The sequence below is a fragment of the Amblyomma maculatum genome, chromosome 1 (assembly GCF_055883805.1).
Source record: "Amblyomma maculatum isolate TAMU_Amacu chromosome 1, ASM5588380v1, whole genome shotgun sequence".
Taxonomy (NCBI): Eukaryota; Metazoa; Arthropoda; class Arachnida; order Ixodida; family Ixodidae; genus Amblyomma; species Amblyomma maculatum.
Window position 1 is genome coordinate 473,901,771 of NC_139344.1, and position 23,279 is coordinate 473,925,049.

Below are 23,279 nucleotides of genomic sequence, written 5' to 3' on the forward strand. Positions count from 1 at the left end.
CTGAAAATGGCCTCTTGCCCTTCATACAGGTTTCTGAGGAGACAGATGAGGTGAAGTGGAACTCCCATCTCTTGAGAGCTTGCCACAATCTGCTGTGATCTACGCAGTCAAACGCTTTTGCATAATCAATAAAGCAGAAGTAGATAAGTTTCTGGAACTCTCTTGCCTTTTCCATGATGCAGCGAAGGTTGGCAATCTGGTCTCCAGTTCCTCTGCCCTTGCGAAACCCAGCTTGCACGTCCGGAAGCTCCCGATCCACATACTGCTGCAGCCTACCTTGGGAGAATTTTCAACATCACCTTGCTAGCATGCAAAATAAGCGCGATCATGCGGTAGATGGAACAATCTTTGGCACTGCCTTTCTTTGGAATGGGGATGTAAACTGACCTCCTCCAATCCTGTGGCCACTGCAGGGTTGTCCAAATTTGCTGACGTAATGTATACAGAACGTTAACAGCGTCATGGTTGAGGTTTTGAAGCAACTCAGCCGGAATGCCATCAATTCCACTAGCTTTGTTCCACTTCACCCTTCAGGATGCCCGGCTCGAGATCAGTAATCACCACCGTCTTATGTTGGGTTTGCACATCCGGGTCCTTCTTGTACAGTTCTGTGTATTCCTGCCACCTCTTCTTTATCTCCAAGGCTTCAGTGAGGTCCCTGGATCATTTATCCTTTATCACACCTAGTTTAGCACAGAAGCTTCCTTTGATATCTTTGATTGTCTTATACAGAGCTCTTGTGTTCCTCAATTGGTTGTTGTTCCTCAACTGCTTGGCACCGTATGTTCAGGAAGGCATTCTTATCTCTCCTTGCTATTATCTGAAAATCCACATTGAGAACCTTGTATCTTTCTCTTTACCCCATAACTTTTGCCATCCTCGTTTCCTCAGCTTTTTGCAAAGCCTCTTCAGATAACCGGTTTGCTTTCTTGCATTTCTTTTGCTTTGGAGCTACCTTAGTAGCAACTTCTTGTATTATATCACGAACATCAGTCCACATCTCTTCAGATTTTTTGTCTTCTGAATATAATTCTTGAAATCGATTCCTCACTTCCACAGCATATTCTGATGGAATTTGATCCAGATCATACCAGAAAGGCCTTCTAGTTTTCTGCGTTTTCCTCAATTGAAGCTTAAATTTGGCAATAAGAAGCTGATGATCGGTGCCACAATCGGCGCCAGGCCTTGTTTTTACTGCTTGTATAGCGCTTCTCCATCTCTGCCGGCAAAAAATATAATCAATCTGATTCCTGTACAGACCGTCCGGGGAAGTCCATGTGTACAGGAGCCTCTTGTGCTGCTGAAAATGAGTATTCGCTATGGTCAGGTCGTTTTCTTGACAAAACTCTACTAGCCTCTGCCCAGCTTCATTTGGCTCGCCAAGACCGAACTTGCCTACAATTCCTGATATTTCTTCACTCCCGACCTTAGCATTCCAGTCTCCTATGAGAAAAACGACGTCTGATGATGGGGTGCGGTCTAAAAGGCATTGTAGGTCTGCATAAAATCTCTCAACGTCAGCTTCTTCAGCAGTAGTGGTTGGTGCATAGACTTGGATAACTGTTATGTTGAAAGGGTGACCTTGGATCCGAAGTGAAATCATTCGGTTGTTTTTGGGGTTGTACCCTAGCAATGCTTTGCCCATTCTTCTGTTTACTATGAGAGCGACCCCATTCCTTCTCTTGGATTCGTGCCCACAATAAAAGACATAATGGTCGCCGGAGTTAAATTCTCCCATTCCGGTCCACTTGAGCTCGCTGATACCCAAGATATCAATGTTCAATCTGTCCATTTCTCGCTTGACGACATCCAGTTTACCTTGCGTTATAGATCTTACATTCCATGTTGCTATGTGATATATCTCCTTGCAACATCGGACTTTCCGGTCGCTTCCCGACACATCCACAACTGAGCGTCCTTTTGGCTTTAGCCCAGCCGCTTCATTCGTCCTGGAGCTACTAGGAATCGCCCTTTGTTCATCCCCAGTAACATGTGGGACGCCTTCCAACCTGGGAGGCTCATCTTCCGGCGCCATATCATTCATGGTATTGTGACTGGCCATTGGGTTTTCTTGGCAGGAAATACTGGAGTGAGTTGCCATTACCTTCTCCAGTAAATCACATCACCGAACTTGCCTGTAATTCCGGATATTTCTTCGCTCCCCACCTTAGCATTCCAGTCTCCTATGAGAAAAAAGGAAGTCTGATGATGGAGTGCGGTCTAAAAGGCATTGCAGGTCAGCATAAAATCTCATAAAAGTACCTACAATAATGTTAGTGTAATTATACTCAACATAAGTTTTCCATTGATATTGTTACTTAGCGGTATTCACTGCTCGTGCACAGGATGATAAAGTGAGACAGGCTCGAAGACGACGCTGAGGGTGGTGAGATCGGTGCTGCCTTTGACGTTAGTTGTGTGGACAGCTATCGGACTAAATATCTTCCCCGTAACATCTCTTGGTGGAGGTGAATCCGTTCGATCCCCTGTGACAAGCTGGATCTGCGTAGCGGCCGCCACATTGGTACAACCGCAATGACTACAAACAATGCTACCTCTACGGCCGCAGCACCTGTTTGTTTTACTTGTTCTCGCGTTGGCCACATTTCCCGTACTGCCAACCGTTAACCTCCTAGCAAGCACAACGTTCGCGTTCTCCTGATCTTCGCCGCAGTTCGTCACCTTCCTATTCTGGCCAGTTACCGGAACACTAGCCAATGTAGCTCCCGGAAGTGATACTGCATTTATGACCCAGACCGAAAAACCTCTGCTGACCCCTGCCTTACAAAATAACCGTATCGACGTCCTTGTAGATGGAGTTCCCGTTTCTGCTCTCATTGACTCAGGAGCCCAACTCTTCGTTCTCAGCTCCTCATTTCGCCGTCGCCTAAAGAAAGTTCTTACGCCAGCCATCACGTCCACAGTTCGCGTTGCAAATGGTATCCCTGCTGCAGTGGTTGGCATGTGTACAGTGCGAGCCACCATTGCTGGCCGTAATGCCCCAGTGTTGTTCACTGTCCTACACGAATGCCCCCCCACCCCCCCTCCTATGTTATCCTTGGCATTGGCTTTCTAACAGCTCACTCTACCCTCATTGACTGCTCTACCGGTCTACTTCGCTTGGACCTTCCACTTTGCTCTGAAGACCCCTCCTGCTCAACCCGCCTTCGATCAGCACAGTTCTGCCGCCTGCCTCCTGAAACTGCCGTTTACATCCCTATGTTGCCATTCCCACCTGTCCCAGACGGCGACTATCTCGCATGCCCCATTACTGATATCCTGCTGCAGTGGCACGTCACCCTTCCTCATCTAATTGTGCACATATCCCAGAGTCGCACCACTCTCCCTGTCCTTAATTTCAGCTTGTCTACTCAAGTTCTGCCCAAGGGAATTTCACTAGCCGCATTGTCCCCAATGACCGATTGTGCAATTTCAACTCTCACTACAGATAATCCAACTGCCGCCCCTGCAACCACTCCCTCGTCCTCCACATCACACCCTGATTCTCTTACCAGCATGATTGCAGCTATCTCCAACCTGAATTCGCCGCTGAGTTACACAAGCTTTTGCTCACTTACAGTGACCTTTTTGACCTTAGTACCTGCCCTTTGGGCCAAACTACAGTTGTCAACCACCGCATTGACACCAGTGACGCCAGCCCTATACACAGGTGGCCCCACGACCTACTGTATAATGGGCGACCTGCGCATGCGCCGCCTCCCCAGCGCCGGAGGTTTGCTTTTGCTTGTGCTGTTTTTTTTAGTTCTCTAAAACGTCACTGTTGAGAGTGGCGCTGTAACTCACCCCCACGACGAGACGCGTCGACCAACTACGGAGCGCGAAGATTGAACACGTGTGGGCCGTCGACATACGGGCTGGAGCGACCGCAAAACTCGGTGCCGGCGAGTTTATTTTAAGTAGGCACTAAATAACTTAACCGGGGGCAGTTTTGACGTGCCCTGTGCCTGTGGGTGGCGGCGGATGCCTACGCGTTTGCGGCATCATTACGCGCACTATGGTCTACTGTTGCGTGCCGCACTGCAAGTCGAGCGGGCGAACATCGACAGGGACCTTACAGAGGTACGAAATCAGTGCCTCAAGAACATCTCGCGGCAAGCCAAACTTAAGCTATGAAGCTGCACCAGTTTTTAAACATGCTTATAAGATCGCCTTATTTGAGCATTCCGGGCGACGGCGTCCGTTGTGATAGCGAGATCATTTTAGAAGGAAAGGGTTGCGATCATCAGCTGATGCTGTAAAAGTAGAGTTTCCGTTGCCTTCAGTGATGTCCACAAAGTACATTTCTGTTATGGCCCTACTTGCTTTTCAGTGTCAGGGAAACAGCCCTGGATTCCAAGCGACAGGAGCATGGTGTGTAGCCTGCATTTTAAGCAGGAGAACCAACAATTTTGCGAATGGAAAAGTGGCATATTTATATGTGCAGCTCAAGCATGACACTTATCGCCAAATAACCGCTGAGAACCCAACACGAGGAAGCCAGGCGGCAATATCAGGATACCAGACAAGATATTTCTAACCCAAGCAGATAAACTAATCGAAACGGAAAAAAAAAATCGAAACGGAAGGCAGGCCGACTCTTAGAAAAATCAGTGTGGACCATTCGTAGCAACAGCAAAGCAAGACATGAGAAGCAAACCAGTCCAGACCCTAAAAAACGAAAAAAAAAAAAAAAATACCCGAGAAAACATGTAGCAAAAGCAGAGTAAAAAAGGTGAAGCAAAAGCAGTCAGAAACCTACAAAAACCTAAACCAACAACAAAAGATGAACGTAGCAAAAGCAAAGTCAAACAAAAGAAGCAAAAGCAGTCAGAAATCTAAACCAACAAAAAAACATGATCTTAGCAAAAGCAGAATCAAACAAAAGACGCAAAATCGGTCAAACCTAAAACAACAATAGCAAAAGACGCTCGTAGCAAAGGCAGAGTCAAACGACACCTAACCAAACAACAGAAGCTAGGTCGCTAAAAAATTCAGGGCTTAAAAGTCGGTCAGTATATAATGTGACGTTATGTGGTTAGGTGTGCTGTTAATTCATTTCTTCGTTCGTTTGACTCTGCCTTTGCTACGAGCGTCTTGTTATTGTTTAGGTTTGATTGATTTTGCTTCTTTTGTTTGACTCTGGTTTTGCTACGATCGTTTTTGTTGTTGTGTTTAGGTTTCTGACTGCTTTTGCTTCCCTTTTTGACTATATTGCTTTTGCTACGATTGTTTTCTTTTTTTAGGTTTTCTGACTGCTTTGCTTCATTTGTTTGACTCTGCTTGAGCTACGAGTGTTCTTGTTGGTTTAGGTTTCTGACTGCTTTTGCTTTTTTTGTTTGACTTGCTACGATCGATCGTCCATTTTCTACGTTCGTCTTTTGTTGTCGGTTTGGGGTTTTTTAGGCTTCTGACTGCTTTTGCTTCACCTTTTTGACTCTGTTTTTGCTACGATTGTTTTCTCGTTTTTTAGAGCGCAGCTCTTTGGCGGCCGTTCCTGGGTTTCGCGGCGTCGTCGGCGTCGGCCTCGTAACCAGTTCCGCCCCCCTTTCAGCCCCCCCGTTCGAGCCGGCGCTTTGGCCACCGGAGCCTCACAGGAGAAGGCGGGGGGGGGGGGGGGTACACTCAGCGGCGAATGATGGGGGCAGGAGCGCGCGCAGCTACCGGAGCACACGAGGAAAAAAAAAAGGGGGTGGCCGGAGGCAACGCTAGCAGCGACTGACTGACGTCGCTAGCTAGTCAACACAATGTGCTGCGTAGAACACCGTCGCCGCCATGCAGAAAGAGGAGGACCCCCCCCCCTCTTCCTGAGTGGAGGCGAGGGTGCTCTCCGGTTGCGGAAACGCCGACCCGCTCCGCAAGTATGCGGGCGCACCGAGAAGACCGGTCCGGAGGGGGATACAATAACGCTCGCATCCTTCATCCGCAGAAAGCAACCGTACAGCGGCGGATCACGGTGCGTGCATCCCGTTCTCACTCGCTTCCAGGCTCGCTTCACTCGCTAGCGGCGTCAGCGAGTCGCTGCTATCTGTTCGTTGCGCAACGTTCCTATGGACCCACGCGCTGCCTCCCGCAACCTCCCGATAACTCAATTGCTCTCTTCATTTCTCGGACCACAAAGCTTCTTTCATGACAGCCAAGAACTGTTAGTGGAGTGTTTCTTGAAGGAATACGTGTGAAAAATTAAAAAAAAAAAGAAGTATGTAATTGTGCTTATGTGCCTTGCTCGAAATCCTTGCCTCTTTTTTTTCTCTATTGGTTCACGGGAAAGGAAAGGCGCGGTATTTGTCACATCTGCTCTGTGGACACCTGAACCGCGCCGTAAGAGAAGGGAGGAAGGTGGGAGTGAAAGTGGAAAGACAGAAAGGGGAGCCGTAGTGGAGGGCTACGGAGTAATTTCGACCCCCTGGGGATCTTTAACGTGCCCTGACATCGCACAGCACACGGACGCCTCTTCGTTTTGCCTCAATTTATCGAAAAGATGAAACAGCTGATGAGCTGCGCTCAAATTTCGCATTAGGAAGTAACATAATCGTGGGCATTTTTTTCTTTCGTTTTCTTGTCTAGTGTGTTGCGCCGCCGTTAATTTTCACTACAATTTGTGTTCACAAGCTTATTATGCGCATGACGAGAAACGGAAGGGGGAAACGCCGAGCACGCATATTCGGCAAATATTTAATTGCACAGTCTGCCTGCGCAGATATCAAATACGGAGGAACGAACGTGCACGGGAGGGAGACTGACAGTCTGCTCCAACTGGGCTACTATACGCACACCAACTGAAGAAACGTCGAAAGGACGACGACGGCTGCTTCGAAGATGTTTCCGGGGCTCTTACTCCGAATATTGCCACTCTCATATCACTGGCCCACGCCTTTATCTTGCCGCAGCTATCGCTCATGAGAAATAATGGTTCCACAAATCCTCCCGCGGAACTCTGCGCCGCTCGCTTGCAGGCACAGCCGGAGCGCGTGAAACGCTGCTCTGGGGGTGAGCTTTGGCGGCATCTACCGGCTGTTTCGGTCCCTACTCAGCGGTCACGTGGTATTTCTTCGGCCGCGCGCTCCCGTAGAGAGTGGCGGGATGCGCAGGTCGCCCATTATACAGTAGGTCGTGGGTGGCCCTATCATGTTTCGCTTGCCGAGCGACACGTCATTCAAACGGAGGTCGAGAAGATGTTAGCGAACGACGTAATCGAGCCTTCCAGTAGCTCCTGGGCATCGCCTGTCATGTTGGTCAAGAAGATAACAGTTGGAGATTCTGCGTTGACTACCGCCATTTGAATAAGATAACCAAAAAAGGATGTCTGTCCTCTTTCACGTATCAACGATGTGCTTGATAGTTTGCATGGAGCCAGCTACTTTTCTTCCATCGACCTTCGTTGCGGCTACTGGCAGATCTTGGTCGACGAGAGAGACCGTGAAAAAACAGCGTTCATCACCCCTGATGGCCACTACTAATTTAAAGTAATGCCTTTTGGCCTTTGCAATGCCCCAGCAACCTTCGAACGCATGATGGACTCTTTGCTTAGAGGCTTCAAATGGACCACTTGTTTCTGTTATCTTGACGACGTAATTGTTATCTCCTCTACATTTGACAGCCATCTCCTTCGCCTATCTACAATCCTTGTGCTTTTTCGCCACGCCGGGCTTCAAGTTAGAACTTGCTGTTGGGCAAGTTGGTTCATACTGGATAAAGAAATAGGATGCACAAAAGGGACTTTAGAGCAGAGCACAGGACAGGACAGGAATTAGTTAAAAGGGACACTGCAAAGCAGGTGCTTGTCAGTGCACTGAACAAATCATGTCATGCAGGCTTCCTTTGAAAAGCACGCTGAAAGCTGCCTGTTTTCCTGATACGATAATAATGTTGGTCGCAGAAAGAAAACAGTCGATAGCTTCGGAGAACCTTATCGCAGAAACTGATCAAGTAGTGAGGCCTGTGGTTCCTCCGTATGTCCACAAAATCTCTCACAATTTAAACAAAGTGGCAAACAAACACAGTGTGCCACTGGTGTTTTCGGCACCCCGAAAACTGAAGGGCCTATGTGCAAAAATTTCAACAAAGAGTGCCAATAGGACCAGAAACAGCTGTGGGGTGAATCACACCAAGCCATATGTTGACTACCGAGTCGGCAGTGTTTACAAAATACCCTTCTGTTGTGACAAAGTCTACATAGGGAAAACTGATCACTGTAGTAATGTAGGGCTTGGGGAGCACAAAAGATCACTTGCTAATAACGGGGGTGCTAATCTACCTAAGCACTTTTCTGGCCATTCTTGCAGGCCCTTAGTTAGCAAAGCACAAATTATCAACTTGTGTAAGTGAGGGCAAGAGAACTTGGTGGCTGACCATATCAGGAAAATGGGGGCGGATTGCATTAGTGATACTTCTATCAATCTATACCTAAGGGAAATTCCCCTGCGGACGCGGCCTGCTTGCGCACTCGGCCAGCATACGCGGCCTGCGGACGCGGTCTGTGGACAGAAATCTGTGATCATAGTGAAGTAATGCTTTCACATTAATGCATCGTCTCTTGTGTGCTGTCGGTCTGATTGTAGTGTTATGTAGTCCGCACTGAGTGGCATGATGACGAAGAGGAAGATGGGCACTCATTGCTTTGCGCCAGCCTTTCGGAGCGGTTACTACCCGGGCACTCCTAAGACATCTTTGTTCGCCGCTCCTAGCGACGATGACTGCAAGAAAAGGTACCTAAGGGAATTTTCTTGACGCCACTGTTTAAAGATCTTTATCTGTTGCCTTTGTCACTGCTTCTGATCCATCATTGCGCCTGTGTGAGGACGATGTATGCAAATATGTTTTCAATAAAATTTAGTTGAATTCTGCGCCTGTCCTGTGTTTTCATCTAAAGTGATCGTCCTTTTTATGCATCCTATTTCTTTTTCCACGGTTAGCTCTGAATATCTATTTTTCATCGAGAGCCTGAATTCATCTACTTTTTCCCTTACCGCTAATTTGTTGATGGACTTCATCCTCACCAAAATGTTCCGTTCCTTCTTCAAGTCCAGATCCAGATTAATTTGAGACCTCGCTTTGCTCTGGTCACTCCATTGCACTGTTCCGATTACCATATTTTCTGGTGTATAAGACATGTTTTATTCACAAAATTTTTGGTAGTGCATCGCATACAATGGTGCGTCTTATGTGAATTTTTTTTTCAGTTTTGCACAATGTTCATAGGCGAACTTTATCGTGAAATGGTAATGGTAGCAATGCATGTGATTACAATATTTACAGACTTTATTGTGTTCTAGAATTGACCGCCGTCTCACTGATAGAATGCGAAAAGGTGGCAACTTCCATGTTCTTTGCCCTTTCCGCGCTGCCAAGACAAGCTAGATCGAGACGGCTCTGTTTTCCAGTTACGATATACAAAATTCTTTGGTGGCTATTGCATGTGTGGTTTCTCCTTCCAGCATGTGTTTTACTGCGTGCATCAGAACACACACGCGCAGTGACAATCAGCACAGTGATTACGAGCACTAAGAGGACGCCTGAGCACTGTCGTAAGAAAGTGGCAACCGCATACCACAATAAAGCCTTTGAAGGCTTTGAGTAATAATAAATAGTGTCTGCTCTCAGCGAGTGAGAGCTTTTCGCGAATGTGTTACCTCTGTTTTCATCATTCGTACGTGCATGTAACCAATTTTCTTTCAGGCACATAGCATGCTATGGTCGAGCAAGCATAAGTCCTAACCTTAAAAATTTTTTGTTGAAAGCCTCTAATTATGAGGGGTGTATTTTATAAACCTGAAAATACGGTACCTCAACATCCTGCACAATACCAGGTTTAAAACACAGTATAAAGTCAATTTCATTCTTAGTCTCCCCGTTAGGACTTTTCCATGTCCATTTTCAGTTCTTTCACTTGCTGAAGAAGGTATTCATGATTCGTAAGTTATTGCATTCAGTGAACTCAACTAACAATTGCCCCCTGACTCGTGATTGCTGACAATGAAGCGCATGCTCCAAACGAAAGGTGTAGCTGCATGCAGAGTTAATATATAGGCTTTGCCAGAGTTTCTTTTCTTTCACCGCCAAGCAACCTTGTACCACCGTAAAGCCAACCAGATGGGAACTCTGGCTGTATTGCCCTTGTGGGGACGGCCTGCGTGAAACCTGTAGAGAAGGTGACTTATTTCAATTAGCACTTGGCTCCTGCAAAAACGACATATGGCTTCATTACATACCTTTGTTGCTCATGCGGCACCCTCACACAACTCTGGGAAAGCCTAGATACTAGTAACTCTAGTCCCTGCAAGGGTGCATCGTGTCCTTGATGACGACACTGGTTTCGGGACGCACCCAATGCAGGGTGACCGAGGATGCTATAAGTGTGTGCTTTGATGACCATGAAAGTGGAACACCTTCCCTTCTGAGGGAAAGAGAGGGTAAGAAAGTTATGATGAGGGTTGCCACTTGAGTGTGGCTGCCATGGCTATGGCAAGGACACAATAAGTAGCGCATACAAAAAAAGGCTTCTGCAGTCGCTGCTGTAAGCAATCTTTCAAAACAAGATCACTTCAAATTATCCCTGCAGTACTGGGCAAGCTCGGATCCATTTCTTGTGACCTGACTTTACAAGACCAAGAACAAGAAAAATAGAACATGCCTGCAAAAGATTGATTCGTTGCCATAACAACGCAAACATTCAAATGTCCTGCAATTTTCTGATGCCATTCCATGCTTCTCTTTCACTTGCATATACTATACCCCGCATGAAAGAGGACAAACAACACAGTCCGCAGCATTCATGCCGTCCTTGTTCAGAGCTATTTATACAGCGATAAAACAAAAACACTGTACTACATTCAAAACGGACAAAATGAGTATGTTACACAGTTGCTAAATAAATTGGAAACCCCCCCATGATTGACAAAATTAACGTTGAAACTTGACCTGCTTGTGTAGACTGAGTTACCATGAGCCAGCCATACGTACCTCATTCCACAGCAGGAGGCAGACGGCTGCAGTCACAAGCGAGACGCCGATAGCGTATGTAAAGAGCACGCTGTAATGCGATGGCTCAATGTCTTCCAGTATCTCCGCAGAGTCCATCTCCTGCACAATTGAAGGAATACACTGCCTTCACTCTCATTCACCCTCAAGCAGCCACACAAAGAGCCAATCAATCCAAGCTTCACATTTCAGGCTACTTGCAATTTGACTACAGCTGTGAGCCACTGTCAGTGAAGAATGAATACAGCAGTTTCGGGGGAAAAGGTAAGAAGGAAGGGCGATTTTCCCTGGACGGATCGCTGGGACATCCCACAGTTGGCTAATCTATGACAAGACAAATCATATGCAAAATCCCTGCAAGAAACATAGAAAAAGTTTACATCACTGCTTGGACAGGAACATGCTTGCAATGGTCACTGCTGTGCACGTTAGACCAATGTGCTCAAAGGAAGGCCATTTTACGCATATATACTTTCAAGAAGTAAGCATGCATCAGTCCTGTGCTAATGCAGGCAATCATGACTCATTTGGCCCATGTAGCTAATTTCTAACCTATTACGAAGGAAAATGGCCACAAGGAGATGAATCCCATAAAACAGTACTTGGTTAAGTTTCAGTTAGTCCTGAGTAAAAACTGTACCCTGATAGCAGAGGATGGTCAGCCTTGACAGCGCAGTTCCTTGGGTGAAGAAAGCAGCTGCAAAGCCAAGGAAAGTAGCATCCGTGAGTAGCGGCAAGCGGACTACTGCAATGTGTAGTTTTATTCTACTGCTAGCAGCTTTTAGGAAAAGGAGTGATGCACCAATTGCTAAGAGTTTTTCTTCTATTTTATTGTAACAAACCAAGAATGAGCATGTTTTTCGTTGCCGTTGTGGGACACTTTAGAGGCCTTGGCCAAATGAGAAATGGGCGCCAACCCCCTGTGGGACGCAACTTTTACCCATAACCCCAGAGCCACTACAGCTGCAAAAAAGGTTTATTACAAATTCAAAGCATTTTTTTTTACTACATAAAACTTCTACATTTCTCGTAAGCCATATTTTTTTTACACTTAAATATTTGGTTTTAATACGAATGCTATTCTATTATTCTTTTAAATCGTTTTTATTCTCACTCGGTAGTACACACCCCTTTTGCACTATCACTCACACATCTAGCAAAGCTACTCTTTTCAATGACCTCAACATCTCATCTTTTTCCTGTAGTGTATTGTCTTGCAGCAGAGCTTTTCTTCTTTTAACCATTCCTTTCTGCCATACCAGGACCTTAAAGATAAAATATATTTCTAGCAAGATTCCCTAAAGGTTGAAAACAGTGATATTGACCATTATACACGAACCATCCACAGTGAAAGAACAATGTACTGGAAACAGATTCGCTCTTCCTGTCAAGAGGGCTTACTTTTCCAAGCAGGAAGTCCAGCTCTTAATAATACCTTCTCAGAATCTGAGTTTGTGGCAACAGAGTGAGCAGCACTAAAAACAAATGCCATGTTTAACTGTGACTCGTAGGGAAATCATTGATTTTTCGAGTAATTGTTTATATATTTAGAGATGGATCCCCAGCAGAGTGAAAATGCTACTTCCAAATAGTTCATATTTTGAATGCTGCCAGGCTTCTAGATTCCAGACTTCCTTTCTTGCAACTCCGAAGCTACTGTAGAAATTGCATACCAGCTGAAACATCGCTCTAAATAACCTTGGCTACTCTATCCCCTGCTACTCAGGCTGTCCGAGGCACCCTATGTTTACTCGTGCGACCCTTTCAGCCATGGCATTGCCATAGGACTAGCACAGGATGATTTTCACAAACAGAGCGGCGTTCTGTGACCCCATCACCTTCGCCCAAACTACAGTGTAGCTAACTCATGCTTGCTTCAATTTGTGCATGGCCTGAAAGATCAGAACGGCCCAGGCAGCAAGCACTCTAGAACGATAATCACGGAATGCATGGTATCAACACCATGGTATTGCAGCCTGGTGCCTCACACTACCATCAATTTGGGATAATTGGTAATGGCTTCTTGGAATCATTTTCTAGCATTATATAAAAACAGACACAAACGAACACCCACTAGACTGCACTGCAACTAGGTCTTATTGACACATGAATGAGCATATAAAGCTTTCACTGAGCACATGCAGGTTCCTCATCATTTGCAACAGGTTTCGTGGTCATGCTACTGTGCAGGCCATCAATTTCTTTCAGTGCCAAGCCCAGGGAAGGGGTCTAATACACACGTTGGCCGTCTTGTGAATTTGAAGGGCATCAAAGATTTCACGTTCCTTTTTCCCTGCCCCAATGTGCACAAGTAGTAAAAGTAAAGCACAAAAAAAAAGGGGAGGGGGGGGGGACAAAGAAACACGCAAACCCTGGTCCTGGGATGGACGGCGCCCGCCTGTGTTTGCATAATGTTGTAGGTAAAGACATGGATATAGGGCACCAAAGATCTCATCTTCCTCTGCATCAGATGTCCATTCCCTATCCTTTGTCACTAATTCTGCGCCAACAAGCTTTCAGCTATGCTGCGTATCAATTCAACAGGAAATCCTGCTCCTGGAAGCCTCTCACTTTGGTTTAAGAAACTCTGCCTCATAGAGTGATGGCATGATTTCGTAAGAGCAGAAAGCAAAGCTGCCTTCGCCTCTTTTCGCTGTCTTTGAATGATATGATGTATATATGGCAGGATTTGCTTCTTAGCTCGGGGCTAGCCTTGACCGCCTAGTAAAGAGCAGTGACATTACACTGCCAACCAAGATCCGTATAACTCGCGCTATGGTCTTTCCAGTTGTGATGTACGGATGTGAAAGTTGGACTGTGAAGAAGGCTGACCGCCGAAGAATTGACGCGTTTGAATTGTGGTGCTGGCAGAGAATTTTGAGAGTTCCTTGGACAGCCAGAAGATCAAATCAGTCAATGTTGTCGACCATAAACCCTGACTGCTTATTGGAGGGTCAAATTCTAAAGTTAAAGCTCAGCTACTTTGGTCATCTGATGAGAAGAGAGGAGTCGCTGGAGAAAGATTTGATGTTGGGAAAGGTTGAGGGTCACCGGAGAAGGGGTAGGCAGCTAATGCGATGGTTAGATGGCATCCTCGAGGTGCTGCAGATGAAGTTATGTTAGGAAGATAATGGGGGACCGGAAAGCGTGGCGTGATATGGTCCATAGGGTCATGAAGAGTCGGACACGACTGAACGACTAAACTGAACTGAACTCGGTGCTGATAGCTCCAACATAGATGTCCAGCCAAAAATTCGAGGCTCAAATCAAGGAACCATAGAGCACCATCTTCTGCAAGTTTCCAAGTAAACCGGAGATCAGGACAACATCTTTGAAAAACTCCCAGTGCTATGTCTCTGAATCCTTCTTTTCAATTCCTCCACAAGCACCAAAAAGTCATCGGCGTAACGCACGACCTTAATGAAATGCTTGTTTGTTAATTCTTCCTTAATCCTTCTATCACAGGCCGCAAAGTACACCATCACTCAGGTGAGGCGCAACCCTTGAACCAATACAAACTCTGCTCTTTTGGATATATAATAATCCTTCATAGCCAGCAACGGTTGACTTAAGGTAAGTTCCTATCAACTCCAGGAAAGTGTCCACAGACGCACCAGTAATCGTCCTAAGTTCCTTCAATAAACCACCTTGTGGAATTGAATAATACATATCTTCAATGTCAAATGAAAACCCAGATAAGGTCTTCGTCGCGTATTTCTTGATGTCAAATATGAACTCTTCAGAATTATTGTTGCGAAAACAACATTAAGCCAGGTTTCAGCTCGTCGTGTTGCCGTGGCCACAAATGGCCTTGAACGGCCGTGCCTAGCAATCGCTTAGCCGAGCTCCGCTAGATGGCGCCGCAGTCGGCATTGTGCTAGGGTGCCTCAATGTAGCATAGCAGCGTTAGTATCAAGGCACTCTACACTGCGCTGCTGTCACTTGCTCCCGCCAGATGTGTGCTCCACGAGCAGAGGAGAGGATATAAGCGCGCTTTGCCTCGGCGGAATCTAGTCATTATAGAGAGCGCTAAAGAGAGGCAACAACAACAGAACGAAGCTAGAAAGAGATGACGCGCTCAAGAGACAACAGAAGAATGTGCTGCACTACTCAAGAAGCGTAATAACGAAGATGCAGCTAGAAGTCGTTCTACTTTCAGCCTGCCATGACATTTGAATTCATGTTACCGCTATGCCATGAGCAAGAGCTGCCAACTCGGGGCGCTCCTTTCATATGGGCGGGTGATATCAGAATCAGCCTGCCAGAACCGTTTGCATTCTCATTACCCCTACGACACGTAAGCACATCCATACGGCTTGGTTGAAGCGTGACTTTATATGTGGGCTGGTAGCTTACGCTCCCGTGTCATACCCTTAAAGGATGAGCTTAAGTGTCTCCAATGATGTAGCACCTTACACTGATAAGGCGTGACAGGGGAATAATGTAGTAGGCCAAAGGAGCTTCCGCCATTGCTTTCACAATTTAGCTAGGGTTAACCAGAGCTAAACCACAAATAAATCTTTTATTCTAAAAGGATCAAACAATTTTACTTGGTTTAAATGCTTCACAAGGTACCCAGAGATTAACATCTGTCACGTGTGTGCTTCGGATAAAATCTCCTTGAAAGGTATATCTGCTTTGTGCATCTTCGCACTAAAGAACAATGACAAGGTGTCTTTTGTACTTTTAACCCTGAGGCCCAGCTGCCTCGTATTTGCCTAATCTAGTATTCCTACAACCATCCTCTTGGCAGCTTGTAAATCTTTTTTCTTTACTTCGTAAAAGTTCTTGCTCACGGCATTCATGCTTTCTCTTCATACTAAGAGGAATCCAAAACAACACAGCACCCTTCTTTATCCAAAAGACATAGCTTCAGGTCCTTGCTTCTAAGTTCCTTAACGACCTTTTCAAAACTTAATTTGCATCTTCCCCCTCATTGTGTGCGATTCAAACAGTCGATCCCTTCACCCAAAACTATATCAGCATCCTGTTCCTCAGCTGTTTGGGCGAGATGTCTCACAATAGCGAGCTTCCCTGCTGCGTCAAGCTTAGAGGGAATGGCAAACTTAGGCCCGTGCTCCAGCACTTCGGTGGTGTAAGTAGACAATTCTACCTCACCCATTGTAACATGATGATGTTGCGTGGTAAAACATGCTGCCGCTTTGGATAAAGAAGGGGGCTTTGTTCTTTTGGATTCCTTTGGGATGGCACAGTGGTTAAGGCGCTCGAATACTGTTCCCAAGGACGCGGGATCCAATCCCGGCCTCGGCGGCCGCTTTTCGATGAAGGCGAAGAGCAATGCGCCCATGTGCTGTGCGATGTCATCATCATCATCATCAGCCTGACTATACCCACTGCAGGGCGAAGGCCTCTACCATATTTCTCCACTTAACCTGGTTCTGTGCTAGCTGCATCCACTTGACCCCCGCAAACTTCTTAACCTCATCCACCCACCTAACTTTCTGCCCCCCCCCCCCCCCCCCCCCCCCCCCCCGCTACGCTTTCCTTTTCTTGGAATCCAGTTTGCTACCCTAAGCGACCATCGGTTATCCTCTCTTCGCACTACATGTCCTGCCCATGCCCACTTCTTCTTAATTTCCACTAGAATGTCGGTAACTTGAGTTATTTCTCTGACCCACTCTGCGTGCTTCCTATCTCTTAATGTTACCCCAACCATTTTTTGTTCCATAGCCCTCTGAGTTGTCCTCAACTTAAGTAGAACCCTCTTGGCTAGCCTCCACGTTTCAGCCCCATAGGTGAGTACAGGTAAGATACAACTGTTGTGTACTTTCCTCTTGAGCGATAGCGGTAAGCTGCTAGTCATAATCTGCGAGTGCTTGCCAAATGCGCTCCATCCCAATCTTATTCTTCTTGTTATTTCCTTTTCATGGTCCGGATCTGCGGTTACTACCTGTTCTAAGTAGACATAATCGCCTACTACTTCCAGTACTTCGTTACCTAATGTAAACTGCTGTTCCTTCCCGAGGCTGTTGAACATTACCTTAGTCTTCTGCATATTGATTTTCAAGCCTACCTTTCTACTTTTCCTGTCTAGGTCATCAATCAATATTTGCAGTTCATCCCCCGAGTTGCTTAGCAAGGCAATGTCATCAGCAAATCGCAGATTACTGAGGTATTCTCCATCTACCCTTATCTCTAACTGCTCCCATTCCAAGTCTCTGAATACCTCCTCTAAGCAAGCTGTGAATAGTACTGGGGAGATTGTGTCGCCTTGCCTAACACCTTTCTTTATGGGAATTTTGTTGCTTTCTTTATGCAGAACTATGGTTGCTGCGCAGCCACTATATATATCTTCCAGCACTTTCACGTATGGCTCGTCTACCCCCTGATTTCGCAATGCCTGCATCACCGCCGATGTTTCAACTGAGTCAAATGTTTTTGCAAATGTTTCAACTGAGTCAAATGTGCGATGTCAGTGCACGTTAAAGAACCCCATGTGGTCGAAATTTCTGCAGTCCTCTACTTCGGCATCTATCATAGCCTGAGTCGCTTTGGGACATTAAACTCCACAAACCAAACCACACCAAACCTCTAACCATGAAGAGAAAGCATTGAACCTCCAACAAACCCTTATTTCTGCCAGTGCATAAAGTTCTGCTTGCAACTGAATTCCACATTGTCGCAGTTGCTCAATACCTTCCTGTAGTAAGCAATAACTTCCTGTAGTAAGCTATAACAATTCCTTCAATAACTTCCTGTAGTTAGCAAAAATAAAAATCAAGAGTTGAGGCACACATGTGTGCAAAGCATTACTGGACACTGTGAAGCCTGATCTCTATAAGTGTATAATATATTACAATGTTAAAAATAATCAGTACACACCAGAAATATTAAGCAACCATGTGGATATTACCAAAGGATATTAACATCACAGACTCTCTGTTACAACAGAACTACATATAATTTTTTTTTATTTGTATCAAACCTGCACTTTGTACATGTAAAATCAGCCCATAAAACAAGTCTCAACAGAGCTGTCTGAATGCACAAATCATAAAAATGGTGGAATAATAAGTATAACACTTTGTTTCCTATAAGAAGCCAAATGGCGATTTTAGTTTGCAAAAAATGCCAGAAAAAGAAAGAGGCACCATGACTTTTCTGCACAAAAGAAAATTTTATTGTGAGCAAAATATGTCTTGGCAGATACATTCCTGCCGAAATGCAAGCAGCAAACTGAAAACTGTCGCATGCATGCATGCAAACCTGTACATGCAAAAGTATTTTTTTTTATCACAAGTTAACTTTTTCGGGAACGCAAGAAAAAAAGGCGATTCTGAAGGGCCTTGGAAAAAAATCTTTATAAATGCAATACCTGAACTACACTGTTGTATAATATACCAAACTGCAGCATTGGCTAGTTGATGTTCGAATTCTGCAAACACAGTATTAGTTCAAATCACACGAAAAAGAATGAAAACAATCACAAGCATTTGTGATGCCTTTTCTTGTTCTTTGTTTGTGCTTGCACTAATACTTGTTTACAAAAAAAAAAAAAAAGAAAACTTACCCCGGATAACGAAGTTTAGAATGTATAAAATGTGGTACAATGTCTCTTTCCTTATTTTTGAAAGTACGGCTTGTGCATGCTTAAGTTTCTCTTTTTGGTATTAACTCCTTCAGGACCGTAAAAAAAAACATGAGACTCTGAATGGCCCTGCAAAAAAAAATTGCAATAAATGAAATATTTGTGAGTCTGTTATAATGATTACTGAAATGCGGCTATTTAGACCATCGGTCAAATATGTACATTTGTTTTGTTGAACTTTATATATGGCATGAAGAAGAATATATCACTTTGCGAGTTTGCTGAAAAGAGCCCTTCAAAAGTAAAAGAAATCAACAGCAAAATAAAACACTACAATAACAATAAATCCGACCAAGCAAATTATGCTACACCACCTCTTTTCTTAGATGTGGAAATATTGCGGGCTTATCTGCAGATTTCTTTTTTTAATACTGTGCAGAAGCAGTGGTCCCTACTCTGTTTCTGCAGCGGTTGTTGTATCTTGCTTAATACGTAGTGGCTGGCTTGTTGGTTCATCACACTGAGGACTACAGTGCAGTAGCAACACCGACAAGAACAAGAGAGACAGACGCACACACAACCAATACTCTGACATACAACTAACAACTAACTAACAATCGTCGGCGAACGCGTACGCCGCGGCGCAACAGGTGGAGAGCCGTTTACCAGCTGCGATAGTTGTGGTGGAAAAGCTTTCCGAGCCGCTGAACGTCGTCAGAAAGCCGGCGTCGAACGCTCGCACCGCCCCCCGAATGCACGAAATGCCCACTGAAAAGAGGAATTTAGTTCGAAATTTCCGCGCCCGCAGCGGCCGTTGCAGCTGGCCGATCGCCGCCATCTTAGGCTTGGTTTAAAGCTGTTTTCTTTGTGTGGCTTCTAATGAACCGTCGAGCGGTGCTGCTGTTCCTGACAGGGAGCGCCATCTCTGGCAGAAAAATAGAAACTGGGAATAAATGCAGCGGCACCGCCTAGGCTCCCATGCACGTTTTCTCCTTTCACTCTCTCGCTTCCGCGCGCGTGCTGACATCTCGCGCTGCTTTGTCGCGCACCGCAATGATCCGGTTGCCATCTATGACAGAAAAGCACACACTGGGACACCGCCGGCACAGCTCGCTACCTTCACAGGGTGCACCCCCGTGCTTTCTCTCGCACGAGCACACGCTCTGAGGCGAACCCGCAGGCGCATCGCGACATGCCACCTGCATTCTTTCTTGATTGGGCAACCTGACGCGTATTTTCATGAAGGATACTTAATTATTGGCCTCGAGATCAAACAGAGTCGCCACCTTGCGGCTCAGCGGCGAAACCTACTCAGTGGGGATGCGTTTTCGCGTCGCATGCCAGCCCGCAGTGATTTACGTGCATGCATGCGGCGTGTACAAGAGTGTTTTTGTTTGTTTCGCGGTTCCTGTGAGCTTTTGCTTACCTATATGCCGCTTGCAAAATAAATATGAACAGTCTATAACCCCACGCTCCATTAAAAAAAATATACTTGTCCGTATCGAGCATGTCATGCTTGGATAAGGACATAATCCATCGCGGTTTTCGGCGCTTGAGATCCTTTGACATGCAATGTCTCAAACGAAGTGGTACTGTCGTTACCGCCGTGTCAAAGCAAAACAGGTTGTTGCCGTCAATAAAAGTTAATGCAAACGCTCAGAAAGCGCATATTCCTGTTTCTGTTTCGAATGCCGCAGCTACTAAAACATATGCCACCGCAGACTGCTTCATATAGCAGAATGCAGTGTGAACAGATCACTCTATGCCTACTATGCAGTCTGTATGCACGATAAAGTTGTGCGAGTTTTCTTTCTTTTTTTTTTTTGCTTTTAAACCTCTGTCGCGGTGTCTCAATGGTAAGGGCGCTCGACTGCTGATTTCTAGAACGGGGGATTCAATCACAACTATTTCGAAAGGCGTTCCTCTGCTGTGGGATTTGACTGCACAATAAACAATCCCACGTCGTAAATGTGGTGCTAATAATAATAAAAAAAAAAAACGACACCAAAATCAGCCTCTGCAATCATCCTTCACAGCTGATGCCGCTTTCATGCGTTAAACCCAGGCCAATATGCATTTCTTTTCTCTTTTTGTTGTTGTTGAAGGCTTCTGTGCATCCGTAAAAGTTTTATTGAGCACATTTTGCTTTAGAGAAATGCTCGAATGTTCGGGAAACATATTCCCTGCACCTAATTGTTACCCTAAATATTACATAATAGACCTAGATCAATGTACTTTACTGGTAGCCTATTATAATCATTATAATCTTTTTTCGTCCAAGTGCTGTATTCCGAGCAAACTCGTCAATTCTGAAAAGGGGAGTAAATCAGCTTCATGCGGGCTTAAATATCAGTGTTTACTTCGGGAACAAATACATTTTTATAGTCGCATGATAAGATGACCTCCATTTCTTTCGGGATAGTTTTATATCCGGCATCTGTTTTGGAAGCAACCCTAATATTTTACTTTGCATAAGATTTAGTCACTGCTAAATAATTAGGGACAAAGAAATTTTCAGCCTGTAAAATTGCTTCCCAGAACATGACAGTGCCCATGAGCAGTTTATATCAATGTCTTCGCAGCGAGTAATTCATAGCTTGCACTTAACGTTACTGAAAATTAATCGCTGATTATTGTAAATTCTGTCAAGGGTGTAAAAGTTCTCTCGCACGGTGAAATTTATTCGCATTGCAAAACAAAATAATTACACTACTAATTCACCGTTATATATTAACATCACACACATCAGAAATTCCTTATACTTTCCTCGGTTTCAGGAAATCATTTACAGTTAGTGGCGCATGCAGTAATACACTATCACGTTCTATGAAAGTGGCCGCAAAAAGCATCTCGGCAAATTCAATCCAATCAGCGCTGTACATGTGAACAATCAGCTTTCCTGTGCAGCGAGGTTTCCTGTATAGTGTCGGCGTGATCTCACTTTTGGGGAATACTTGTGCGTGGTTGTCTGGGCCAGAGTTGATGTGCACTCAGTCTAAAGCAACTCGCCATGCAGTGCGCTGCCAGTGCTACATTTAGCCTGCGTAATCCTCGAGTCAAGTATGATATAATGAACCAGGCTTTTTCGATTCAATCTAAAGTACTGCAGGTCAGAGCACGAACCTTGTATCTGCGTGGGCTTGACACTAAATTCGCCGGTCTCACTCGCACGAGACAGGCGCAAACTGGTTAAAAGTCGATAAGAAAAACAAAGCTGTCATTAGGCAGGCCGAAGCATTAGGCGCGTGAGCGCGGTACAGCGCAAGAAACGTGCAAAGTAAATCTAGAAGACTGGTGGTTGCGTACTTTGTTTTCCTAAAATCCGCTCTTCTTCTGCTGCATTGGCGAAATATGTGGATTTTTTTCTGTAATATTGCAGAAATGCTGCAGAAGACACGTTTTCATCGCCAACAGCCCCGCCGTAGACTCGGAAGCAGACCTATGCAGCGTGCGTTTCTGCGAGCGCCGCCGGCTGCCGATCCACACTACCTGAGTGACGGTGCCGCCACCTCTAGGCCGATCTTGTGGCGAATAGGCAGGAAACTTTTTATTCCCGTCTGCACTGTAGAGCAGACGACAGATGGCGATGAGTAAATATTGATTGTGAATGTGTCCCATATTAGCTAGAACGTATGAAGTGCATCTCGAGGTAAGTCTGCTATGTAATTATATTGTCGTATATAATATTGTTACGCCGTTACAATATGTTTATAAACTGCTAAAGTATTATCAGTACTATGAAATAAAGTGGCTCGCCCGTTGACCATCGTTTTGGCCTGTAGCATGCGAACTATATACGGTTTTGTTTTTTATTATTACGACATTACTAAAGCAAATCTTGCAGTAGAAGATTAAGTATATATAGTCTGAAGGAGGTGTACACATGCGTGCTCCATGTGCTGCACGCGACATAACCGGCTCGCTGGCTCGGAAGACAGGTGAAATCCAAGCTTGCACTACATTGTATTTTATTTCAGTTCTTATTAAATGATTTTGCTTCATTTATGATAATATTTGGTTTGCACTCGCGAACCCTGTGATGCAAATGGGCTGCTCTGTGCTAGTAGTGTCAATCGAGCCATAGCTAGGATCGCTTTTGTACTGCACTACCGACATATCTCCGTTAATAATAATAATAATAATAATAATAATTGTTTCACTTCTTGGCTAATTTGCGGAAATCTCTAACAGCGTCTCAGCAAGGCATGTTTATTAACGCTGCCCCCACCTCCGAAAAAAAAAGGCCTCGTTCCTAGATATTTTCTTGGTCATTTTAAAAATGGAAAGGGAGCTGTGGACACTTAGGGCACATTCACACATCAGTGTCGATCGCGGACGTCGCATCTGTTGATATGGTTGCTTTCAGAGCACTCACAAAGCAGGTAGAAAGCACAGATAATCGGCAGAACAAGACACTCAGAGAGCGAAGAGCAGGATAATCTTCCATCCTCTTCCCTTTGTATGCAAGGTGTTAAACCATTGTACTCTTTTGATGCCTCTCCAAGCCATCTTTGTCAACTGCCAATATTTCTGAGTTTACGAAGAAAGGAGGAATGGGCTCTTTTCGTTTCCATAAATAATGCGAGACTTTTCAGAATGCTGCCATGAGGTTGGAAAACAAGTCTTGGAAGAGACGCTTCCAAAGGAATCTGTAAAGTTTCACACGTGAGCCTCATCTTTGGGCGCTTCGCCTACTATTGTGGGTGCCCATGACACAATGCTACTTCCGCTTCGCATCAGCGGAAGCGTTTTT

At 45.2% G+C, this 23,279-nt stretch overlaps 1 protein-coding gene across 1 annotated transcript in view; it reads right to left on the reverse strand.

Annotated features, from left to right (window-relative positions):
* LOC146209985 (transmembrane protein 43-like) overlaps nt 1-11,076 on the reverse strand; it is a 98,215-nt gene extending 87,139 nt beyond the window's left edge. The window contains exon 1 of the mRNA XM_084605855.1: nt 10,960-11,076. Coding sequence (XP_084461981.1) covers nt 10,960-11,076 — 117 coding nt within the window. The remainder of the gene's footprint in view (nt 1-10,959) is intronic.
* Between the last annotated feature and the right edge of the window lie 12,203 nt (nt 11,077-23,279).